Source organism: Coregonus clupeaformis, chromosome 8, assembly GCF_020615455.1.
Source record: "Coregonus clupeaformis isolate EN_2021a chromosome 8, ASM2061545v1, whole genome shotgun sequence".
Taxonomy (NCBI): Eukaryota; Metazoa; Chordata; class Actinopteri; order Salmoniformes; family Salmonidae; genus Coregonus; species Coregonus clupeaformis.
The window spans coordinates 37193376-37217470 of NC_059199.1; the positions used below are offsets into that span (position 1 = coordinate 37193376).

Sequence of the window (24095 nt, forward strand, 5' to 3'; positions counted from 1 at the left end):
AGCAGGATTTGTGACCTGTTGCCACAAGAAAAGGGCAACCAGTGAAGAACAAACACCACTGTAAATACAAGCCATATTTATGTTTATTTATTTTCCCTTTAGTACTTTAACTATTTGCACATCGTTAAAACACTGTATATAGACATACTATGACATTTCAAATGTCTTCATTCTTTTGGAACTTTTGTGAGTAATGTTTACTGTTCATTTTTTTGTTTATTTCACTCTATTTTATTATCTATTTCACTTGCTTTAGCTTTGAGAGAGAGGTACAGAGAGAGACAGCGAGAGAGAGAGAGAGAGACAGCGAGAGAGAGAGAGAGAGACAGCGAGAGAGAGAGAGAGAGAGAGAGAGAGCGAGAGGTACAGAGAGCGAGAGACAGAGCGAGAGAGGTACAGAGCGAGAGAGAGGTACAGAGAGAGAGAGAGAGGTACAGAGAGAGAGAGAGAGAGGTACAGAGAGAGAGAGAGAGAGGTACAGAGAAAGAGAGAGAGAGGTACAGAGAGAGAGAGGTACAGAGAGAGAGAGGTACAGAGAAAGAGAGAGAGAGGTACAGAGAGAGAGAGGTACAGAGAAAGAGAGATAGAGAGAGGTAGACACAGAGAGAGGTACAGAGAGAGTGAGGTACAGAGAGAGAGTGAGACAGAGAAGCTGCAGAGCTTGGGGGATGCCAGCAGGTATTGAACAAATTGATGTAACACAAAGAGAAAAGGCATGAGAGCATGAAAGCTGAGAAACCAAAAGACAATGACCAGTGATCTCCAACGCTGCCGAGAGGACAGGAGGAGTCACCAGGGGAGAGAGAGGGAGAGATAGAGAGAGACAATGAGAGAGGGGGAGAGAGAGAGAAAGAGAAAGAGAGATAGGGAGGGACAGTGTGAGAGAGACAGTGAGAGAGAGACAGTGAGAGAGAGACAGAGAGAGAGAGAGAGAGAGAGAGAGAGAGACAGAGAGAGAGACAGACAGACAGACAGACAGACAGACAGACAGACAGACAGACAGACAGAGAGTGAGAGACAGAAAGAGACAGTGTGAGCAAGAGAGAGACAGACAGATGGAGGGCGAGTACATGAAAGGAAACACTGGTTTAAAAGCAGCATGAGTGTGTGTGTGTGTTTTGTCTGACCCCTGACCTTTAGTATTGCAGGTCTTGGAGGTGACCTCCAGTGTCTCCAAGTCTTCAGAGCCGATGTTCTCCAGAGTGATGGTCAGCTGCTGGGTCTCTCCGTTAAAGAGCTGGACAGACACACTGCTGGACAACTCCTCTTTAGAGGGCTGGAGGGCGTGGGCCGACCTGGAGGGGGATACAGGAGGGTAAGGGTTAAGACGTCTTCAGACAGCGCTGAGCGATTAACCAAAATGTTGGTTATTTTTCGTTTTTTAAACAACTAATTGAACGACATCGGTTCAATTATTTGAATTCCATTTCGTTTTGGGGTTTTTTGTGAGCTCAATGCACAGTTTCTCTGGAGATATATCAGATCAAGCCCGAACTGTGTGATGTAGTTTGTATTCAGCAGTCATAAAAGTATGCCTCATTTATTTTGAAGAACTACTAAAATAGTGATTTTGTCAGACAGCATAGGCAGCAGCTCTATAGAGATGAGATGATGACTTAGAATGAAATAATAAAGTAATCAAATAAAACAAATATAATATACACAACAACTGAAATGTTTTATTAAAGTAAAGTAATGTGAATAAATGATGGTTAATAAATGATAATCAGTCATGGCAAGTCACTACCATCATGGGTTTTTATTCATTGTTTTATTCTGTGTTGTTACAGCATTCAACCCACATAATGCATAGTGCATTTAATGTTTTAAATGTTTTAACTAAACCGAAAACTGTGATTCTTTTTTAAATAATCGAACCGACCTCAAAAAGCACTAATCGCTCAGCACTACTTCAGACCTGGAGATACACACAGGAGGTTATGGGTTAAAGACATGTCTTCAGACCTGGAGATACATTTTACATTTACCAGAGTGACTTACAGTTAGAGCATTCATCTTAAGATAGCTAGGTGGGACAAACACATATCACAGTCATAGTAAGTACATTTTTCTCAATAAAGTAGCTATCAGCAAAGTCAGTGCTAGTGGGGGGAGGGGTGAGTCAAGGAGACACACACAAGGGTAAGGACATGTTTTATTGACTTCTCCTCAGAGGACTGGAGGGGGGGGGGGCCGACCTAAGGAGCAGATCAATCAATTAATCGATATTGAGCTCGATCTCAAGCTTGATCTCTCTCTATCTAGCCTATTTAATGTTATTCATATAGTGTCTAGACACACTGCTCCACAGGGGGTCTGGGACTTTGAATCTTTGTCTTGATGTTGGCCACTGCACTGCATGCAAATCTACACACACAAATATACACACTTGCATGACGCTATCTTGAGCGGGAGTGCTAGCACGCACACACAAATAAAGAAACGCACATGTTCACGGCCCTGGCCATTGGGAAGGGGAACCAGGAGAGAAAGAAAAAAAGATTCAAGGGAAAAAAAGAGGATGAAAAATAGATTACAGCAAAAGAGAAAGAGTACTACTGGGACGAGCACAGCCAGGTCCTATTCTGAACAAGGCACAATGACGTTCTGAGGTAACCTGAGTGGCCAGATCATAGAGGAACAAGATGGGTGGTGATTTGAACAAAGAGGTCCATTTAGTCCCTACCATGTTAGTTATTATAATAATAATAATAATAATAATAATAATAATAATAATAATATGCCATTTAGCAGACGCTTTTATCCAAAGCGACTTACAGTCATGCGTGCATACATTTTTTTGTGTATGGGTGGTCCCGGGGATCGAACCCACTACCTTGGCGTTACAAGCGCCGTGCTCTACCAGCTGAGCTTATTACTTCAAACTGAATAAAACCAAAATCTAGAGCATTGGATTTCAATTGTCCACTTTGTGCATGTGCTATTACTGAAGCTGTCTGACTCTGTTGTGTACTGGAATCAATACAACAGTCAGTCTCAGAATTACGTCTGTATTGTATTGTTATTGTCCAGCAGCAAGCGACTAGGCTGAAGGGAAAGCATATCTATCTATCCAACATTCTTTCTCACTAATAAGATACAGAACCTGTAATTATCAAGGTATAAATAATGACTTAAGTTCTTAGTAATTACAGAGGTCACAGCAGGTTCCATAGCTGTTCCTCTAGGTATCAGTGGGTAATTTAAAAGCAGCTGGATGAAGAAAGAAATCCATATATGACTGAACGGACTGCCTTGCAGATAAGAGCCCGTGAAGACAAGGGACTGTCTAGGGACTGGGGCTGTGAATTATCACTAACTAAAAGTATCAAGATGCAGTTGAGAGCTTGTTGTGTTTTTGGTCCAGAAACCCCACTACTTGTCACTAATTTTAAAGTGGCTATGACTAAGCATACTGAGTACCTACCGCTCCCTAGTTGCCTGCCTCATCAAGTGCAATATTTTGGGTCATTTTAAGGTTGTACCCATGAAAATTGAGGTGAGATTTCAGACTGTTAAAGTGATTGGTAATAACAAGCAGTGATTGGGTTGATGACTGGTAATAAGAGGAGCAGAACATGAAAAGGAGAATAGGAAGAACTGCTAGCTTCTAGCTCCAGGTCAGAGGTCACTGCGGTTCCTATAGGCTATAGTCATCCCTGTGTGTGACCTGGCATTAATAAGAGGACTTCTAGCCATATCTGATGACACAGAAGCTTTTAAGAACAAAGGACTTGGTGGGTTTAGTTTAGTTTAATGAGGCAGGACAAGAGGGCCTTCTGAAGGTAAAGGTTATGGGGACATACAGTGGGGAGAACAAGTATTTGATACACTGCCGATTTTGCAGGTTTTCCTACTTACAAAGCATGTAGAGGTCTGTAATTTTTATCATAGGTACACTTCAACTGTGAGAGACGGAATCTAAAACAAAAATCCAGAAAATCACATTGTATGATTTTTAAGTAATTATTTGCATTTTATTGCATGACATAAGTATTTGATCACCTACCAACCAGTAAGAATTCCGGCTCTCACAGACCTGTTAGTTTTTCTTTAAGAAGCCCTCCTGTTCTCCACTCATTACCTGTATTAACTGCACCTGTTTGAACTCGTTACCTGTATAAAAGACACCTGTCCACACACTCAATCAAACAGACTCCAACCTCTCCACAGTGGCCAAGACCAGAGAGCTGTGTAAGGACATCAGGGATAAAATTGTAGACCTGCACAAGGCTGGGATGGGCTACAGGACAATAGGCAAGCAGCTTGGTGAGAAGGCAACAACTGTTGGCGCAATTATTAGAAAATGGAAGAAGTTCAAGATGACGGTCAATCACCCTCGGTCTGGGGCTCCATTCAAGATCTCACCTCGTGGGGCATCAATGATCATGAGGAAGGTGAGGATCAGCCCAGAACTACATGGCAGGACCTGGTCAATGACCTGAAGAGAGCTGGGACCACAGTCTCAAAGAAAACCATTAGTAACACACTACGCCGTCATGGATTAAAATCCTGCAGCGCACGCAAGGTCCCCCTGCTCAAGCCAGCGCATGTCCAGGCCCGTCTGAAGTTTGCCAATGACCATCTGGATGATCCAGAGGAGGAATGGGAGAAGGTCATGTGGTCTGATGAGACAAAAATAGAGCTTTTTGGTCTAAACTCCACTCGCCGTGTTGGGAGGAAGAAGAAGGATGAGTACAACCCCATGGGATGGAGATTTCCACCTCCATCCCAACCGTGAAGCATGGAGGTGGAAACATCATTCTTTGGGGAAGCTTTTATGCAAAGGCTCAGGACGACTGCACCGTATTGAGGGGAGGATGGATTGGGCCATGTATCGCGAGATCTTGGCCAACAACCTCCTTCCCTCAGTAAGAGCATTAAAGATGGGTCGTGGCTGGGTCTTCCAGCATGACAACGACCCGAAACACACAGCCAGGGCAACTAAGGAGTGGCTCCGTAAGAAGCATCTCAAGGTCCTGGAGTGGCCTAGCCAGTCTCCAGACGTGAACCCAATAGAAAATCTTTGGAGGGAGCTGAAAGTCCGTATTGCCCAGCGACAGCCCCGAAACCTGAAGGATCTGGAGAAGGTCTGTATGGAGGAGTGGGCCAAAATCCCTGCTGCAGCGTGTGCAAACCTGGTCAAGACCTACAGGAAACGTATGATCTCTGTAATTGCAAACAAAGGTTTCTGTACCAAATATTAAGTTCTGCTTCTCTGATGTATCAAATACTTATGTCATGCAATAAAATGCAAATTAATTACTTAAAAATCTTACAATGTGATTTTCTGGATTTTTGTTTTAGATTCCGTCTCTCACAGTTGAAGTGTACCTATGATAAAAATGACAGACCTCTACATGCTTTGTAAGTAGGAAAACCTGCAAAATCGGCAGTGTATCAAATACTTGTTCTCCCCACTGTATGTTATACTTGCTCAAATATCAATGACTTGATAATTTATTGATCTGTTGAATCAGGTGTGTTAGTGCTGGACTGGAACAAAATAATGCAACTCTGAGTCCTCAGAAGCAGTATTAAGAACCTGCTCTAACGTGTACTGTGTGGACAGGGGGTATGGGTTAGGAGTTAGGACGGAGGGTGTCTCACCGTGGTAGAGAGGTGCTGAGCTGGAGACGGGGTAATGATGGAATGACCTCCACCATACAGCCACTGGTCCTCACACTGGGTAGACCCTCCAGGAGACAGTCACTGGTCACACCAAACACTGACGTATGGTAGCCTACAAAGAGGAGAGAAAGAGAGAGAGGTAAAAGTCAGTGACCTCAAAAACCAAGGACTAACAAGCACTCCAATAACTTTTCTCAATTCCACGAAGGGTGACATTGAGAAAACACTTATAAAGGATTTCTACCCAATCATCCTCTGTTCAAAAGAATAAGGGTCTAACTTATTCATCTAATATAAATGGGAAAAACAGAGCTGTGAGTCTTGGTTTGGTTTAGAGTTGGGGCTCCTGCTGTGGCATCACAAAGGTTTACAAGACTATCTGTCACCCTCCTCTATTAACCACACGTGCACACACACACACACACACACACCCTATTAACCCCCACCACATCCTCTGGAGAAAGATAATCAAGCCACTTGTCTTAACCATGGTGACAAAATTACAGGCAATTACTGTTGTGCAAGATTAAGACTAAATGACTATGTAGATCATAGGAATTAAAGCTATCCTAATATCCCACGCTACTGAGGTTAACAGAGTTGAGATTAATTGACATGTCTCTTGTCCTCCTTTAACCTGTTTTAAAATGGAGGCAGAGAACATGAGGGTCTGTCTGTCTGCCTGTGTCTGTCGGTCGTCACACATCAATGTTTTTACATTTTAGTGAAAGATCTGCACATGATTTGACCCAAAATGACTGATAATTTAATCAAAAGAACGGTTATTAATAGGCTATCTTCGTATTTCGTAAAAGTAAGTTGTCAGGGAGGAAGCCATTTCCATTTCAATGATGCCCTTTCCTGTGTAAGGAGTGTTCATATTTTGTAAGGGTGAAGTTGTGCTAGACTCACCGTTGACAGTGATGTTGCCTGCGGTGCGTGGGACCCCAACCAGGGTGACAGGGTAGAGCCCAGACTCCGCAGGTAGAGACAGGGCAGCAGGCAGGGACTCAAACTCCACGCCCGACGTCAGCAAACCCTGGACAGGACGGAGGGACAGAGGACGCCAGATCAGCCAGCAGAATGACGCTATAAATCAGGTTACTTTTGAGCATAATTCATAACAAAACTAATAGTGACTATACTTAAAGTTTTTCAATTAAAATTACTATACAATATTCTTGCAACCAATAGAATGTTATATACAGCTGAAGTCGGAAGTTTACATACACTTACTGTGAGGGAAAAAAATATTTGATCCCCTGCTGATTTTGTACGTTTGCCCACTGACAAAGACATGATCAGTCTATAATTGTAATGGTAGGTTTATTTGAACAGTGAGAGACAGAATAACAACAACAAAATCCAAAAAACGCATGTCAAAAATTTTATAAAATGATTTGCATTTTAATGAGGGAAATAAGTATTTGACCCCTCTGCAAAACATGACTTAGTACTTGGTGGCAAAACCCTTGTTGGCAATCAGAGGTCAGACGTTTCTTGTAGTTGGCCACCAGGTTTGCACACATCTCAGGAGGGATATTGTCCCACTCCTCTTTGCAGATCTTCTCCAAGTCATTAAGGTTTCGAGCCTGATGTTTGGCAACTCAAACCTTCAGCTCCCTCCACAGATTTTCTGTGGGATTAAGGTCTGGAGACTGGCTAGGCCACTCCAGGACCTTAATGTGCTTCTTCTTGAGCCACTCCTTTGTTGCCTTGGCCGTGTGTTTTGGGTCATTGTCATGCTGGAATACCCATCCACTACCCATTTTCAATGCCCTGGCTGAGGGAAGGAGGTTCTCACGCAAGATTTGACGGTACATGGCCCCCTCCATCGTCCCTTTGATGCGGTGAAGTTGTCCTGTCCCCTTAGCAGAAAAACACCCCCAAAGCATAATGTTTCCACCTCCATGTTTGACGGTGGGGATGGTGTTCTTGGGGCCATAGGCAGCATTCCTCCTCCTCCAAACACGGCGAGTTGATTTGATGCCAAAGAGCTCGATTTTGGTCTCATCTGACCACAACACTTTCACCCAGTTCTCCTCTGAATCATTCAGATGTTCATTGGCAAACTTCAGAAAGGCCTGTATATGTGCTTTCTTGAGCAGGGGGACCTTGCGGGCGCTGCAGGATTTCAGTCCTTCACGGCATAGTGTGTTACCAATTGTTTTCTTGGTGACTATGGTCCCAGCTGCCTTGAGATCATTGACAAGATCCTCCCGTGTAGTTCTGGGGTGATTCCTCACTGTTCGCATGTTTATTTCAAGCATCATGCTGTGGGGGTACTTTGCTGAAGGAGGGACTGGTGCACTTCACAAAATAGATGGCATCACGAGGAAGGAAAATTATGTGGATATATTGACGCAACATCTCAAGACATCAGTAATGAAGTTAAAGCTTGGTCGCAAATGGGTCTTCCAAATGGACAATGAACCCAAGCATACTTCCAAAGTTGTGGCAAAATGGCTTAAGGGCAACAAAGTCAAGGTATTGGCGTGGCCATCACAAAGCCCTGACCTCAATCCTATAGAACATTTGTGGGCAGAACTGAAAAAGCATGTGCGAGCAAGGAGGCCTACAAACCTGACTCAGTTACACCAGCTCTGTCAGGAGGAATGGGCCAAATTTCACCCAACTTATTGTGGGAAGCTTGTGGAAGGCTACCTGAAATGTTTGACCAAGTTAAACAATTTAAAGGCAATGCTACCAAATACTAATTGAGTGTATGTAAACTTCTGACCCACTGGGAATGTGATGAAAGACATAAAAGCTGAAAGAAATAATTCTCTCTAATAATATTCTGACATTTCACATTCTTAAAATAAAGTGGTGATCCTAACTGACCTAAGACAGGGAATTTTTACTAGGATTAAATGTCAGGAATTGTGAACAACTGAGTTTAAATGTATTTGGTTAAGGTGTATGTAAACTTCCGACTTCAACTGTATTTGGGGGATACAACCATCCTAGTTCTGCAGATTTTGCTGCGAAGAGACAGAATCATAAAAAAACGCATGTCAAAATCATTAGATCATTTGTTTTGGTACTGTCCATATGTAGCTTGTTTTTGGTCGCAGGTTCAGGAATGGCTGAAGAATTGCAACACATACCTGGAGATAACTGCTGGGTGATTTAAAAAGTAATAGTCAATTGATCAATAATATAATAATACACTTAGCAAAAATGTTTTTCTTTAATTTACAATATGTAGAACCTATGAGAATAGAAAGGTTCAGAACTTTTGTGAAACAGCACATTTGAAAGATATATCGCAAATAGAAATCAAAACTGGATGATGTTCAGAGATAGATGGGAGGGGTTGAGTAGAGCTGATGGACGGGACTAAAAACAAACAAAAGATAACTATGGTAAAATATACTGTGTCCGTAAGATGTAGTAGAAGTAGAAGCCTAAGTGTTGTTGTCCATTAGTTTACTCCAACTAGGGGAGGGGTGGTAAGGTTAGGGGTTAAATAATAAAGAAGGAAAATAATAAAAGGGGAAAATTATATTATAAATAATAATATGTATATACAGTCTCAGTCAAAGGTTTGGACACACCTAATCATTCAAGGGTTTTTCTTTATTTTTTACATTGTAGAATAATAGTGAAGACATCAAAACCATGAAATAACACATATGGAATCATGTAGTAACCAAAAATGTGTTAAACAAATCAAAATATATGTTATATTTGAGATTCTTCAAATAGCCACCCTCTGCCTTGATGACAGCTTTGCACACTCTTGGCTTTCTCTCAACCAGCTTCATGAGGTAGTCACCTGGAATGCATTTCAATTAACAGGTGTCCTTGTTGTTGGAAAAGCATTCCAGGTGAAGCTGGTTGAGTGAATGCCAAGAGTGTGCAAAGCTGTCATCAAGGCAAAGGGTGGCTGTTTGAAGAACCTCAAAAATAAAATATATTTTGATTTGTTTAACACTTTTTTGGTTACTACATGATTCCATATGTGTTATTTCATAGTTTTGATGTCTTCACTATTATTCTACAATGTAGAAAATAGTAAAAATAAAGAAAAACCCTTGAATGAGTAGGTGTGTCCAAACTTTTCACTGGTACTATATACAGTGGGGGAAAAAAGTATTTAGTCAGCCACCAATTGTGCATGTTCTCCCACTTAAAAAGATGAGAGAGGCCTGTATTGTTCATCATAGGTACACGTCAACTATGACAGACAAAATGAGAAGAAAAAAAATCCAGAAAATCACATTGTAGGATTTTTTATGAATTTATTTGCAAATTATGGTGGAAAATAAGTATTTGGTCAATAACAAAAGTTTCTCAATACTTTGTTATATACCCTTTGTTGGCAATGACACAGGTCAAACGTTTTCTGTAAGTCTTCACAAGGTTTTCACACACTGTTGCTGGTATTTTGGCCCATTCCTCCATGCAGATCTCCTCTACAGCAGTGATGTTTTGGGGCTGTCGCTGGGCAACACGGACTTTCAACTCCCCTCCAAAGATTTTCTATGGGGTTGAGATCTGGAGACTGGCTAGGCCACTCCAGGACCTTGAAATGCTTCTTACGAAGCCACCCCTTCGTTGCCCGGGCGGTGTGTTTGGGATCATTGTCATGCTGAAAGACCCAGCCACGTTTCATCTTCAATGCCCTTGCTGATGGAAGGAGGTTTTCACTCAAAATCTCACGATACATGGCCCCATTCATTATTTCCTTTACACGGATCAGTCGTCCTGGTCCCTTTGCAGAAAAACAGCCCCAAAGCATGATGTTTCCACCCCCATGCTTCACAGTAGGTATGGTGTTCTTTGGATGCAACTCAGCATTCTTTGTCCTCCAAACACGACAAGTTGAGTTTTTACCAAAAAGTTCTATTTTGGTTTCATTTGACCATATGACATTCTCCCAATCCTCTTCTGGATCATCCAAATGCACTCTAGCAAACTTCAGACGGGCCTGGACATGTACTGGCTTAAGCAGGGGGACACGTCTGGCACTGCAGGATTTGAGTCCCTGGCGGCGTAGTGTGTTACTGATGGTAGGCTTTGTTAATTTGGTCCCAGCTCTCTGCAGGTCATTCACTAGGTCCCCCCGTGTGGTTCTGGGATTTTTGCTCACCGTTCTTGTGATCATTTTGACCCCACGGGGTGAGATCTTGCGTGGAGCCCCAGATCGAGGGAGATTATCAGTGGTCTTGTATGTCTTCCATTTCCTAATAATTGCTCCCACAGTTGATTTCTTCAAACCAGGCTGCTTACCTATTGCAGATTCAGTCTTCCCAGCCTGGTGCAGGTATACAATTTTGTTTCTGGTGTCCTTTGACAGCTCTTTGGTCTTGGCCATAGTGGAGTTTGGAGTGTGACTGTTTGAGGTTGTGGACAGGTGTCTTTTATACTGATAACAAGTTCAAACAGGTGCCATTAATACAGGTAACGAGTGGAAGACAGAGGAGCCTCTTAAAGAAGAAGTTACAGGTCTGTGAGAGCCAGAAATCTTGCTTGTTTGTAGGTGACCAAATACTTATTTTCCACCATAATTTGCAAATAAATTCATTAAAAATCCTACAATGTGATTTTCTGGAGAAAAAAAATCTCAATTTGTCTGTCATAGTTGACGTGTACCTATGATGAAAATTACAGGCCTCTCATCTTTTTAAGTGGGAGAACTTGCCCAATTGGTGGCTGACTAAATACTTTTTTTCCCCACTGTATATAAATATTTGGGGGATTGGAAATTATGCAGACAATTACATTGACGGAAGCCACAATCTATCTGCAATATTAAAGCTGATCTACCCCCACGCCCAAAAAATAAAAAAATATATAATAAAAAATAAGTGACTATACTCACAAGTGCATAACTTATTTAGCTTAATTAATCTTAATGAGATACGCAGTTGTTCATTAAAATGTATGCTATCAGTGGAGCTTCATTAAAATGACTTGATACCATGTTATCAAAGAGTGTCAAATGATTCTACTTAAAAATCTGGACCCTATTAATTAAACACAAATGGAGACTGAGCATGAGGCAACGGTTCAATGGGAACAGCAGGACTTCTAAGTCGCTCTGAACTAAAATGATCATAAAATACCACACAGACACCTGTCAATGTAACGTAGTGTCACAACTGACTTGATTAAAGTTAAATTAGCTTTTAAACAAAATCAAGTGGATCTAATGAATCAGATTCCACTGTTCTAATGTGACATGATGAGAGAAACCCCATAATTGTCCCAGTGCCGTAATGGGTGGCAGTTGTTTCCATTGTTCCCTGTAATGTTCCCATCAGAACTGCACATGAAGGAATGGAGAGGAGGAGAGGAAGCAACTTTTATGAGTATTGAAACCCAGCCACACAGTAGTTTCCAGAGTTCCCTGTAATCAATCATCTTAATCTAATCTAGCCACGATATCCTAAAGCAGTGTTTCCCAACTCCTGTCCTCGAGTAGACCCAACATGTGGCCCCGGACAAGCACACCTGATTCTACTTGTCAACTAGTCATCAAGCCCCTGACAAGTTGAATGAGGTGTGTTTGTCTAGGGCTACAGCAAAAATGTGTACTGTTGGGGATACTGGATGACCGGAGTTGGGAAACACTGTTAAAGGATAGGACAGGAAACCACTTAAGAGTATTGAAACTCAGCCTCCCAGTGAACTGGTGGGAGGGAGGTTGTCTCTGGTCCCAGTACCACAGTGCTGTGGTGGGAGGTAGGGTTGGTGGGAGTAGTTCCCAGTGTTCCCTGTAATCCATCATCCTAATCTAGCCCTGATATCCTGGAAATGAGATCAGCCCCAGCAGGCACCGCCATCTCCCACAGAGAAAATTGCTCTTGTTCTCACCGTGAGAGAGCGAGGAGGAAACTGGAAACACACACACACACAAGGAAACAGTGTAAATTGAAGGCTGTCTGCTCTTCCGGAGGAGGAGAGATTGGAAATGTGTAGGGGAGATGGAGAGGTTCGACTATCTCAGAGAGGAATATGCTAGTGTAACATCTTTATCAGTTATACTGGTGGTCAAATTCCCATCACATCTAGTCACTGGTCATCAGGCTGGCTGGGTGACATCATTTTATCAAACTGCAGACACTACCTCACTAGGGAGGTTGGTGTGTGTGTGTGTGTGTGTGTGTGTGTGTGTGTGTGTGTGTGTGTGTCTACAGTCACAGAGAGCCTCTGTGGTGGCGTGATAGTGATTTATAAAGCTATGCCTCTAGCTACTTTAGAGAGAGAATAAAGATTACACCCCTTTACTGGAAAAACAAATATCAAAGTTAACCTATTGGAAATAACTCATTTGCATCCATTCTTGAAAAGGTTAATTAGCCCGGCTCGCTATTGTTACGATCATCAGTCTGGTGTGTGTGTGTGTTTCAAGTTTCAAGTGTGTGTGTGCGTGCGTAGTTAGTTAGCCTGATAGTTCTCCCATCATCACTGCATCAAGTATATTTATTTATAATACTTTCATTTCCTTCTCCATTACGATGCAGTGATTAATACTGGAATGTGATGGCACAGTAAATTGATTAATCAATTGCAGAGTAAAAAAGCAATCTAGTAAACAATATTCACAGACAGTCAGACACTAATGAGCCAGCTCTGACAGGGACAAAGTCACTTCATAATCATTTACAGTAACCTTTCCTTCAGAATGTGTTTGTCTAGCCTAGAGACCTCACTCTGTGGAGAGGTCCAGCCAGACACAGAACACATTGGCTAGTCTGAGCAGCAGTCTCTCAAATATGGATGATTCATTCTAGTTTTTCATTTTGCCCACTAAATGATCTACATCCATCATAATAGTTTGAGCCTTACAGAACTTCAAAAGAAGGCTAAAATGTAAGGTGTCATTAACACCAAATTATACTACTTTTAGCTATACTCACAATCAAATAACTAAGAGATCTCTACAAGTTTACAAACAATTTAATTTCCCCCTCAGGTAAATAACCACATAGAGTGGGGAGAACAAGTATTTGATACACTGCCGATTTTGCAGGTTTTCCTACATACAAAGCATGTAGAGGTCTGTAATTTTTATCATAGGTACACTTCAACTGTGAGCGACGGAATCTAAAACAAAAATCCAGAAAATCACATTGTATGATTTTTAAGTAATTAGCATTTTATTGCATGACATAAGTATTTGATACATCAGAAAAGCAGAACTTAATATTTGGTGCAGTCGTCCTGTCCCCTTTGCAGAAAAGCATCCCCAAAGAATGATGTTTCCACCTCCATGCTTCACGGTTGGGATGGTGTTCTTGGGGTTGTACTCATCCTTCTTCTTCCTCCAAACATGGCGAGTGGAGTTTAGACCAAAAAGCTCTATTTTTGTCTCATCAGACCACATGACCTTCTCCCATTCCTCCTCTGGATCATCCAGATGGTCATTGGCAAACTTCAGTTGGGCCTGGACATGCGCTGGCTTGAGCAGGGGGACCATGCGTGCGCTGCAGGATTTTAATCCATGACGGCGTAGTGTGTTACTAATGGTTTTCTTTGAGACTGTGGTCCCAGCTCTCTTCAGGTCATTGACCAGGTCCTGCTGTGTAGTTCTGAGCTGATCCCTCACCTTCCTCATGATCATTGATGCCCCACGAGGTGAGATCTTGCATGGAGCCCCAGACCGAGGGTGATTGACCGTTATCTTGAACTTCTTCCATTTTCTAATAATTGTGCCAACAGTAGTTGCCTTCTCACCAAGCTGCTTGCCTATTGTCCTGTAGCCCATCCAAGCCTTGTGCAGGTCTACAATTTTATCCCTGATGTCCTTACACAGCTCTCTGGTCTTGGCCATTGTGAAGAGGTTGGAGTCTGTTTGATTGAGTGTGTGGACAGGTGTCTTTTATACAGGTAACGAGTTCAAACAGGTGCAGTTAATACAGGTAATGAGTGGAGAACAGGAGGGCTTCTTAAAGAAAAACTAACAGGTCTGTGAGAGCCGGAATTCTTACTGGTTGGTAGGTGATCAAATACTTATGTCATGCCCCAAAACAATGACAACTTCTCTCAACCAGTGGCATATGGTTTTTTTAGGTGAGTGCTTATGTCGCCCTGTGATAAGCAGTGCCCACTTTGTCAAAGGCAAGGATGCAAAATATTTATATTGTCCATTTCCAACGCACATCTCCAGGGTGCTGTTGGAGAGACGTACCGCTGCAGCGCTCCACCAACATTCCGTAAAAAAATAACGAATCTATGAATCATATAGCAGATATAACATATGGTAGAAAGAGTATGTGGCTTTTTCTGTAGCCTACAGGCAGAATATAAAATGTATGACAATGTAATGAGACACAAACCTTTTACATTAGGTTTCTCCGATCAAATAGCATAACCTAAACGGTGCCCAATTTAAAAAAAAAATGCACTGACATGTTAACAAACAACATATCCTAAAAAAAGGAAAGGTCAAAGTAAAATGGACAATATGGAATTAACAATCAGGCTACTCGCAACTGCTGTCCAGGAGTTTCATCCTGTGGGCTAAATTGTCTTGATCAGTGGTTTCAAGTTTGTATCCATCAATTAAAGGCAGAGGCAGAAGTTACTTTACGTGCCTTCGGAAACTATTCAGACCCCTTGACTTTTTCCACGTTGTTACGTTACTGCCTTATTCTAAAATGGATAAAATAAAAAATCTATCTACACACAATATCCCATAATGACAAAGCGAAAACAGGTTTTTAGACATTTTTGCAAATTGATCAAATATAAAAAATGAATCCCTTATTTACATAAGTATTCAGACCATTTGCTATGAGACTCGAAATAGAGCTCAGGTGCATCCTGTTTCCATTGATCATCCTTGAAATGTTTCTACAACTTGATTTGAGTCCACCTGTGGTAGATTCAATTGATTGGACATAATTTGGAAAGGTACACACCTGTCTATATAAGGTCCCAGAGTTGACATTGCAAAAACCAAGCCATGAGGTCGAAGGAATTGTCCGTAGAGCTCCGAGACAGGATTGTGTTGAGGCACAGATCTGGGGAAAGGTACCGAAACATTACCTGCAGCATTGACGGTCCCCAAGAGCACAGTGGCCTCCATCATTCTTAAATAGAAGAAGTTTGGAACCACCAAGACTCTTCCTAGAGTTGGCCGCCCGGCCAAACTAAACAATCGGGGGAGAAGGGTCTTGGTCAGGTGAGGTGACCAAGAACCTGATGGTCACTCTGACAGAGCTCCTGAGTTCCTCTTTGGAGATGGGAGAACCTTCCAGAAGGTCAACCAACTCTGCAGCACTCCACCAATCAGGCCTTTATGGTAGAGCAGCCAGACGGAAGCCACTCCCCAGTAAAAGGTACATGACAGCCCGCTTGGAGTTTGCCAAAAGGCACCTAAAGGACTCTGACCATGAGAAACAAGGTTCTCTGGTCTTATAAAACCAAGATTGAAACCTTTGGCCTGAATGCCAAGTGTCATGTCTGGAGGGAACCTGGCACCATCCCTACGGTGAAGCATGGTGGTGGCAGCATCACACTGTGGGGATGTTTTTCAGTGGCAGGGACTGGGAGACTAGTCAGGATCGAGAGAAAGATGAACGGAGCAAAGTACAGAGAGATCCTTGATGAAAACCTACTCCAGAGCGCTCAGGACCTCAGTCTAGGGTTTCCTCATAGCGCTTGATGGTTTTTGCAACTGCACTTGAAGAAACTTTCAAAGTTCTTGACATTTTCCGTATTGACTGACCTCCAGGTCTTAAAGTAATGATGGACTGTCATTTCTCTGTGCTTATTTGAGCTGTTCTTGCCATAATATGGACTTGGTCTTTTACCAAATAGGGCTATCTTCTGTATACCAACCCTACCTTGTCACAACACAACTGATTGGCTCAAACGCATTAAGAAGGAAATAAATTCCACAAATTAACTTTTAACAAGAAGCTGGTTAGGAGAATGCCAAGAGTGTGCAAAGCTGTCATCAAGGCAAAGGGAGGCTACTTTGAAGAATCTCAAATATAAAATATATTTATATTTGTTTAACTTTTTTGGTTACTACATGATTCCATATGTGTTATTTCATAGTTTTGATGTCTTCACTATTATTCTACAATGTAGAAAATAGTAAAAATAAAGAAAAACCCTTGAATGAGTAGGTGTCCAAACTTTTGACTGGTACTGTATATCTCCCTTTCCATCTCTCCATCTATCCCCTCCATCTCTCCATCTATCTCCTCCATCTCTCCCCTCCATCTCTCCATCTATCCTCTCCATCTATCCATCTCTCCCCTCCATCTCTCCATCTATCCCCTCCATCTGTTCATCTATCCCCTCCATCTGTCCATCTGTCCCTCCATCTATCCCCTCCATCTCTCCCCTCCATCTCTCCATCTATCCCCTTCATTTCTCCATCTATCCCCTCCATCTGTCCATCTCTCCCCTCCATCTCTCCATCTCTCCCCTCCATCTCTCCATCTCTCCCCTCCATCTATCCCCTCAATCTCTCCATCTATCCCCTCCATCTCTCCATCTATCCCCTCCATCTCTCCATCTATCCCCTCCATCTCTCCATCTATCCCCTCCATCTCTCCATCTATACCCTCCATCTCTCCATCTATACCCTCCATCTCTCCATCTGTCCATCTATCCCCTCCATCTGTCCATGGTCCCTGCATTGGGCGAGGGACACTCAGAAGCCTGTCTGTCACTGCCATCAACAGACCTGGGTTCAAATACTATTGGATTTCTTTCAAAGACTTTCATAGTCTGACTGAGCCTGCCTGGAGTGACAGATGGACGTGGTTTGCACTTTTGGGACTATTCCGTTGGTTCCATTGTGCCAGGAATACTCAATCAAGCGCAGCTAAAGTACTGAAAATAAAAAATACTGTGTGAACTCAAGTCAAGTCAGGTCGGGTCAGGTCATGATGAACACCATAGTTTGTGATTATGCCGAGTCACCCTGCATGCCACCTGTACTGTACCACCTAACACCTAAGGCTGCCAGCTGCCATGGAAGTAGAACAGGAGGGGTCTCTGTCTCCATCTGTGCTTCCATCTATCCATCCGCAGGTGGGGAGTCAGTGGCTAATGATATATGTGTGTGTGTGCGTGTATGTGTGTGTCTCTTCGCTGGCTCAGTGACAGTTTTAGGACCCCCTCGACAGCAAATAAAATAATCCCTCATCGCCGTTTGACCTTCCACTCTCCTGGCGCTTCAAAACACGTGTTTTAAACACACACACACTTCATTCTGCTCCGACATGCCAGAGGTTGATAATTACCCGTCCAGGTACATACAGCAACACCTCGGGCACGACAGGCGCTGGGGCTCCTGTCATTGTGCACAGTCAGACATTAAACACACGCACATGCCTTTCCATGGCCATTTGTGCTCTAGTGTCCAATTAAGGGCTGCATCAGTTTCAGGCACACAGTGAGCAGCGCCTCGTGACGGTACAGTTTGGCTGTTGTGTGTGTGTGTGTTGACAGACAGACAGAGGCAGATGATTGTTGTGCATCTCAATGCAGTCTGTGCCACATCAGTGCATCCGTAAACAAACACTTCCATCATCGAGTAGCAAAGCGGTTTGATTCAACAATATACATCTGGCCCGTCATTGGACACTGTGTTAACAAACCTCCAAACGAGCTTCAATGCCATACAACACTCCTTCCGTAGCCTCCAACTGCTCTTAAACACTAGTAAAACTAAATGCATGCTCTTCAACCGAACGCTGCTTGCACCCGCCCACCCGACTAGAATCACTACTCTCGGCGGGTCTGACCTAGAGTATGTGGACAACTACAAATACCTAGGTGTCTGGTTAGACTGTAAACTCTCCTTCCAGACTCACATTAAGCATCTCCAATCAAAAGTTAGATCTAGAATCGGCTTCCTATTTCGCAACAAAGCCTCCTTCACTCATGCTGCCAAACATGCCCTCGTAAAACTGACTATCCTACCGATCCTTGACTTTGGCGATGTCATTTACAAAATAGCCTCCAATACTCTACTCAGCAAATTGGATGTAGTCTATCACAGTGCCATCCGTTTTGTCACCAAAGCCCCATATACTACCCAACATTGACCTGTACGCTCGTTGGCTGGCCCTCAATACATATTCTTCGCCAAACCCACTGGCTACAGGTCATCTATAAATCACTGCTAGGCAAATCCCCGACTTACCTTAGCTCACTGGTCACCATAGCAACACCCACCCGTAGTCTGCGCTCCAGCAGGTATATCTCACTGGTCATCCCCAAAGCCAACACCTCCTTTGGCCGCCATTCCTTCCAGTTCTCTGCTGCCAATGACTGGAACGAACTGCAAAAATCTCTGAAGCTGGAGACTCTTATCTCCCTCACTAACTTTAAGCATCAGTTGTCAGAGCAGCTTACCGATCACTGCACCTGTACACAGCCATTCTGAAATTAGCCCACCCAACTACCTCATCCCCATTTTGTTATTTATTTTGCTAATTTGCACCCCAGTATCTCTATTTGCTCATCATCTTTTGCACATCTATCATTCCAGTGTTAATACGAAATTGTAACTATTTTGCACTATGGCCTATTTATTGCCTTACCTCCATAACTTACTACATTCGCACACACTGTATATATATTTTCTGTTTGTATGTTTTGTTTACCCCATATGTAACTCTGTGTTGTTGTTTTTATCGCACTGCTTTGCTTTATCTTGGCCAGGTCGCAGTTGTAAATGAGAACTTGTTCTCAACTGGCTTACCCGGTTAAATAAAGGTGAAAGAAAAACAATCAAACGCATGTGTGATCCTGAGAGAAAGAGCTTGAACCACACAGAGATATCAAGAAAGACAAAAAAAGTGTGTGTGACTGTGAGTGCAAGCATCCGTGAGAGAGAGCGAAAAGTGAATAAGAAAAAGGAGAGGAGTGAATGGGCATTTCCTCGCACTTACCTTATTAGAGACTGACAGTGAGGATAGCTAGCATCAGAACTATAAACCGTAATAGCACCACATGGGTTCACTCCCCCTACATTGTTCCAGTACACTTAGTGTTAAGGGAGAAGGACGGCTCAGTTTGTTCTGGTCCTGTCCTGTACCATCATTACTGCATGAAAGTGTCAGAACAGGGCTTTTAGCTAGACTTGAATGAGGTCATCAAATATAACTAATAAGACATTTTCACAGTTGAATGGCTTGCCCCTGATGTAATGTGATGAGGGTCGTTTATTTTACCCCGAGAGGCCCTGACAACTTCTTCTCAGGGACGTTTACTAAGTTGTGGCGTTGTTGTAGTATCCAGAAGTAATGCTTCACTCACCATGTGCTCCACGCGGAGTTCAAAGGGCATGGGGTTGTAGACCATCAACTGGACCTCACACACATCTCCCTGGACCCACTGGAACTCTGAGGAGTTAAAAGAATACATTACAGTGAATCTCAGACCAGGAGAAACTGATGCATTACATGTCTGAGCAACAAATGTACATGCAACACACAGACAAATATGAGTTCAATTATGTGGGTATGTGTGGCCTAGGTTGATCTAGCGGTCTAAGCTACAGCCTCCGGCACTCATGACTGTGGTGTCAGCATATAGTAGGTTTGAATCCGGCCTACTGCCCTTTGACATAATCTCTATCTTTCTCGACTGTCATCCTCTATCTGTTCATTAAAGTCAGAAAATACCTTACAAATATATCATTATAATTATGTGGGTATGTGAGTAATAGATTAGAATAGAATTCAGGGATGTGGAAATAATGTGAAACGTTAAATATGGATTGTTAAGTCTATAGTTATATTTTCAATATGCCAGAGTATTTCAATTGCAATTAAAACCATCCTGTTTGATAAAAATAATTACCTCAATGTGCCTCACGCACAGACAGACAAGTTCATAGTTAATTACTTTATGAAAGCCAATAAACCGCAAATAAACAAAAAAATATATAGATTGAGCTGTTGGCTCTCAGCAAATTTGTACATTTAATTTCATATTCCATTAGCCATGCAGTAACATTTGACTTGAGGCAACTAAAAACCAGTTAAAGTGTTGTTGGTGAGAGCTGCTCAGGAGGATGTAAAGGATCTGTTTCAGGGTTCAGCGTCAGGCAGTTGACAAAACAAGGCAACCAAGTGCATACTGTAATGATGACCGGATTATATTATATTACTATTAGAAGACTTAGGAGATGATTAAGCAAAGCATGTGCAGTGTTTCCCCTAGGGTTTTTTTCAGCAGTGTTGGCAACGTTCGTGCAATGACATGCTAGCTGTTCCCATAGACTTCCAGTAGCAGTGTCATTTGGCAGTGGAGGAGGGATTCTGAGATGGAGACAGGTGGGAAACAGCTCTGTTACCAAACACACTACAGTCTTCCATTTCCATTTCTACATTTTCAATCTCTAAATGCATTAAACTGTCCCACTAGAGGACTTGGCTGAGCCTAAGCCCCGAACAACACACACGCACACACTTCCATCTCCATTCTCTGAGCCCGGGACTTGGTGGGTTAAGAGGATTTATGGACAGTAAACTACCGGCGTGCACCTTGGGAAATTAAAACTTTAGTCCAAAGTAGGAAGAAAGAGAAGCAGGAAGAAGGGTATCTATATAATATAAAATGGTAAAATGAGCCTTTCTCACAACCCCAGGTCTGCCTCTCAGGTATCCTCCTCACAGAGCCAATTACATAAAAACATGCCTCAAAGAGTTGAGGAGAGCTGAGCTGCAACCATCTCAAATGTGTGTCCCAAATGGCACCCTATTCCCTTCACATTACACTTCTTCCCTATGGGGCCCTGGTCAAAAGTAGAGCAATATAAAGGGACTAAGGTCCATTTGGGACGCACCCTAGCCTCCCTCTGTACTTAGAGGCTCCTGGCCATTCATTCATTCCAGATTAAAGAGAGAGCAGGAAGGTTCAGCACTTCAGAACCTCAGTGTGAATATTAATCATGTGGTGGAGTGTTGCTAGCCTGAGTACCAGTCTCATTAGCTAACATTCCACTCCTTGCCGCTCCTGGTCATCGCCAAAGAGGACCCTGTTGGAGCGACCGGAACAGAACAAAACAGGCACTGCAGATGATGTGTTGGTTCTACTGAATGCTGACACAGGGCACACACATCGCTGTAAGACTTTCAGCCCCAGTAATATGCTGTGTTGAATAATGCATCCTTACGATGGCCGGCTCGCCTGGGCAATGGAGCATAAAACATGCGTGTGAAATAGAGCAAATCTGGAGGAGGACACTGAAGTATTAGAACATAACCATACCACCATTTATACAGTGTGTGTGTGTGTGTGTGTGTGTGTGTGTGTGTGTGTGTGTGTGTGTGTGTGTGTGTGTGTGTGTGTGTGTGTGTGTGTGTGTGTGTGTGTGTGTGTGTGAAATGCTAGGTGCGAAGGGAGGCTTGTGTGTGTGTGTGTGGATATATGGATCAAGCCTCTACTTCCTCTGCTCTGCTCTGCTCCAGTCTTAAACACAACCGGCTAACAGTTTGCACACTGATTCATCATCGCTTTGTAAATAAATACGTTAGTAGTAGTTTTACTACCTTGCTTTTCAACCAAGGTGCACAAATAGACGAGCAAACTGAAAAAGACACAAATGTTCAGTCTTTCTTTCTGCCTCTTCATCTTGAATTGAAATGGTATTGACCCCAACCCTGGCCTCAACATACCCAGCCAGCTTGTTACAAGTGCTGAAGCTTTGATAGTGTGAATGAAAAGCAATAAAAGGCTTAGTAGAGTGTGAGTTGTTGTACTGGAATCTTATTTCCAGAGATTTTATATTAAAGCGACAGTACAGATTCCATTTAATGTAGTTATTCCCTCTGTGTGAGTGTCCCTGCAGGGGAAACGTTTCAGGGATCGTGTGTGTGTGTAGATATATGGATCTAACCTCTACTAACAGTTTGCACACTGATTCATCATCGCTTTGTAAATAAATTCGCTAGTAGTTTTTCTACCTCGCTTTTCACCTTGCAGTTATTCCCTCTGTGTGTGAATCCCTGCAGTTACAATCCCTGAAACATTTACCCTGCAGGGACACACACACACACACACAGTGGGTCAGCGTGTTAGCAGGGGGCAAACAAACACTAACAGTTGCCTGCATTCTGACACAGAGCCTAACCACCCTCACACACAAAACACATTTTCACAGTCGATTCACCTGCTTATCCCCACGTTCATACAGTGATGGATCACAGTGAGTGAATCTGGCACCCTGGCCTGCTATGGATGTAATGTTGTATCTATCATTGCCTGCTATGGATGTCATGTATCTGACTACCAGCAGCCTGTTATGGACGCCCGAGCAGCCAATCCATGAATCAAACAGACAGTATCACCATACAGACACACAGCCAGAGGATCCACTATCAACGCTGATGTAGAATGACTCATCATTACTCTCTGTTTCCTGGTGAAATTACATCAAACACTGCTTCGACAAACCTTGAGTAGTAGTCTCTAGATTACCAGTAGAGTAAGCCTGTTGGCATCGTTTGGAAATCAAACATTTTTCAGTAGTCGTAGGCAAACCTGGGTTCAAATACTATTTGGAATATTTGTTTTAATACTTTGAGCGTTTGCTTTAGCCTGCCTTGCGTGCCAGATTGGCAGGGTTTGCACTTTTGCAACTGTTCTATTGGCTCATTGAAGCAAGCAAGCTTAATCAAGTCCAGCGGAAGTATTTGAACCTAGGTCTAGAAACGTCCCATTTTCCAGTAGTGGAACTCCGGTCCAGTTAAAATGAGGCCTGCTGGTGTCATTGCCTCATCACATAGTATCCCGGAGCAGAGAGAATGCTTTAGTGCTCTAATGTGAGGAGCACAACCACACCATCACATAAAATAGGTCTCTCTGTTGCATAAACTAACAGAGGAATCAACGTCTAAAGCTTTGAGATTTGTGAGTTTCATGAAACTACAAGTAATTAAGGTAACATTTTATTTGAAGGGTACTTACTTCAGGACTTCATAATCCATTCATAACCTATACATAACACATTCATAAGCAGTACATTAATGAGGAGTTGTTTTGAGACCGTTTCTGAGTTCACTATACTGCTGCTGTGCTGTGAGAACCAGCTCTGGCAGAGTAGGGTGTGGTCTGTTTCAAGTGTTGAAACAGATCATGATTGAGGCTCATTGCGCACCTAATGAGACAGAGGAGGTATATTACCCATTCAGTTATCGCTCCCTCTCTCTGCTACTCATTTAGTTTATATCCCTCCTCCCATCCTCCCCTCCCCCCCAGATACCCACACACACAAATGAACAGTTTTGAAGTTGAAGCCCCCTTAATATTCAAACGGCTTCCTAAATGTTCCAACTACCAACAGCCAGTTGGTACTACCCAGCTCCTCTCTAGCTTCTCTGGGTCTCGCCCTCTTGGTCTCTGTCTCCCTCTCCCTGTCTCTCTCCCTCTCTCTTTCTCTCTCCCCCTCGCTCTCTTTCTCTTTGTGGGCCATTTGCCCAGGGGCCACTTAAGACTGTCGACAGCCCAGTAAACCGTTGCTTCGCAAATCACAC

The 24095-nt window shown here is 42.9% G+C and overlaps 1 protein-coding gene across 4 annotated transcripts in view; it reads right to left on the bottom strand.

The window, feature by feature from the left end:
- LOC121571948 (trafficking protein particle complex subunit 9) overlaps positions 1-24095 on the bottom strand; it is a 322870-nt gene that overhangs the window by 235302 nt on the left and 63473 nt on the right. For all 4 annotated transcript variants that reach the window (XM_041883749.2, XM_041883745.2, XM_041883747.2 and 1 more), the window contains 4 exons: positions 19873-19958; positions 6544-6670; positions 5611-5743; positions 1135-1295 (listed from right to left, as the gene is read on the bottom strand). In XM_041883749.2, the coding sequence (XP_041739683.1) occupies positions 1135-1295; positions 5611-5743; positions 6544-6670; positions 19873-19958 (507 nt within the window). The remainder of the gene's footprint in view (positions 1-1134; positions 1296-5610; positions 5744-6543; positions 6671-19872; positions 19959-24095) is intronic.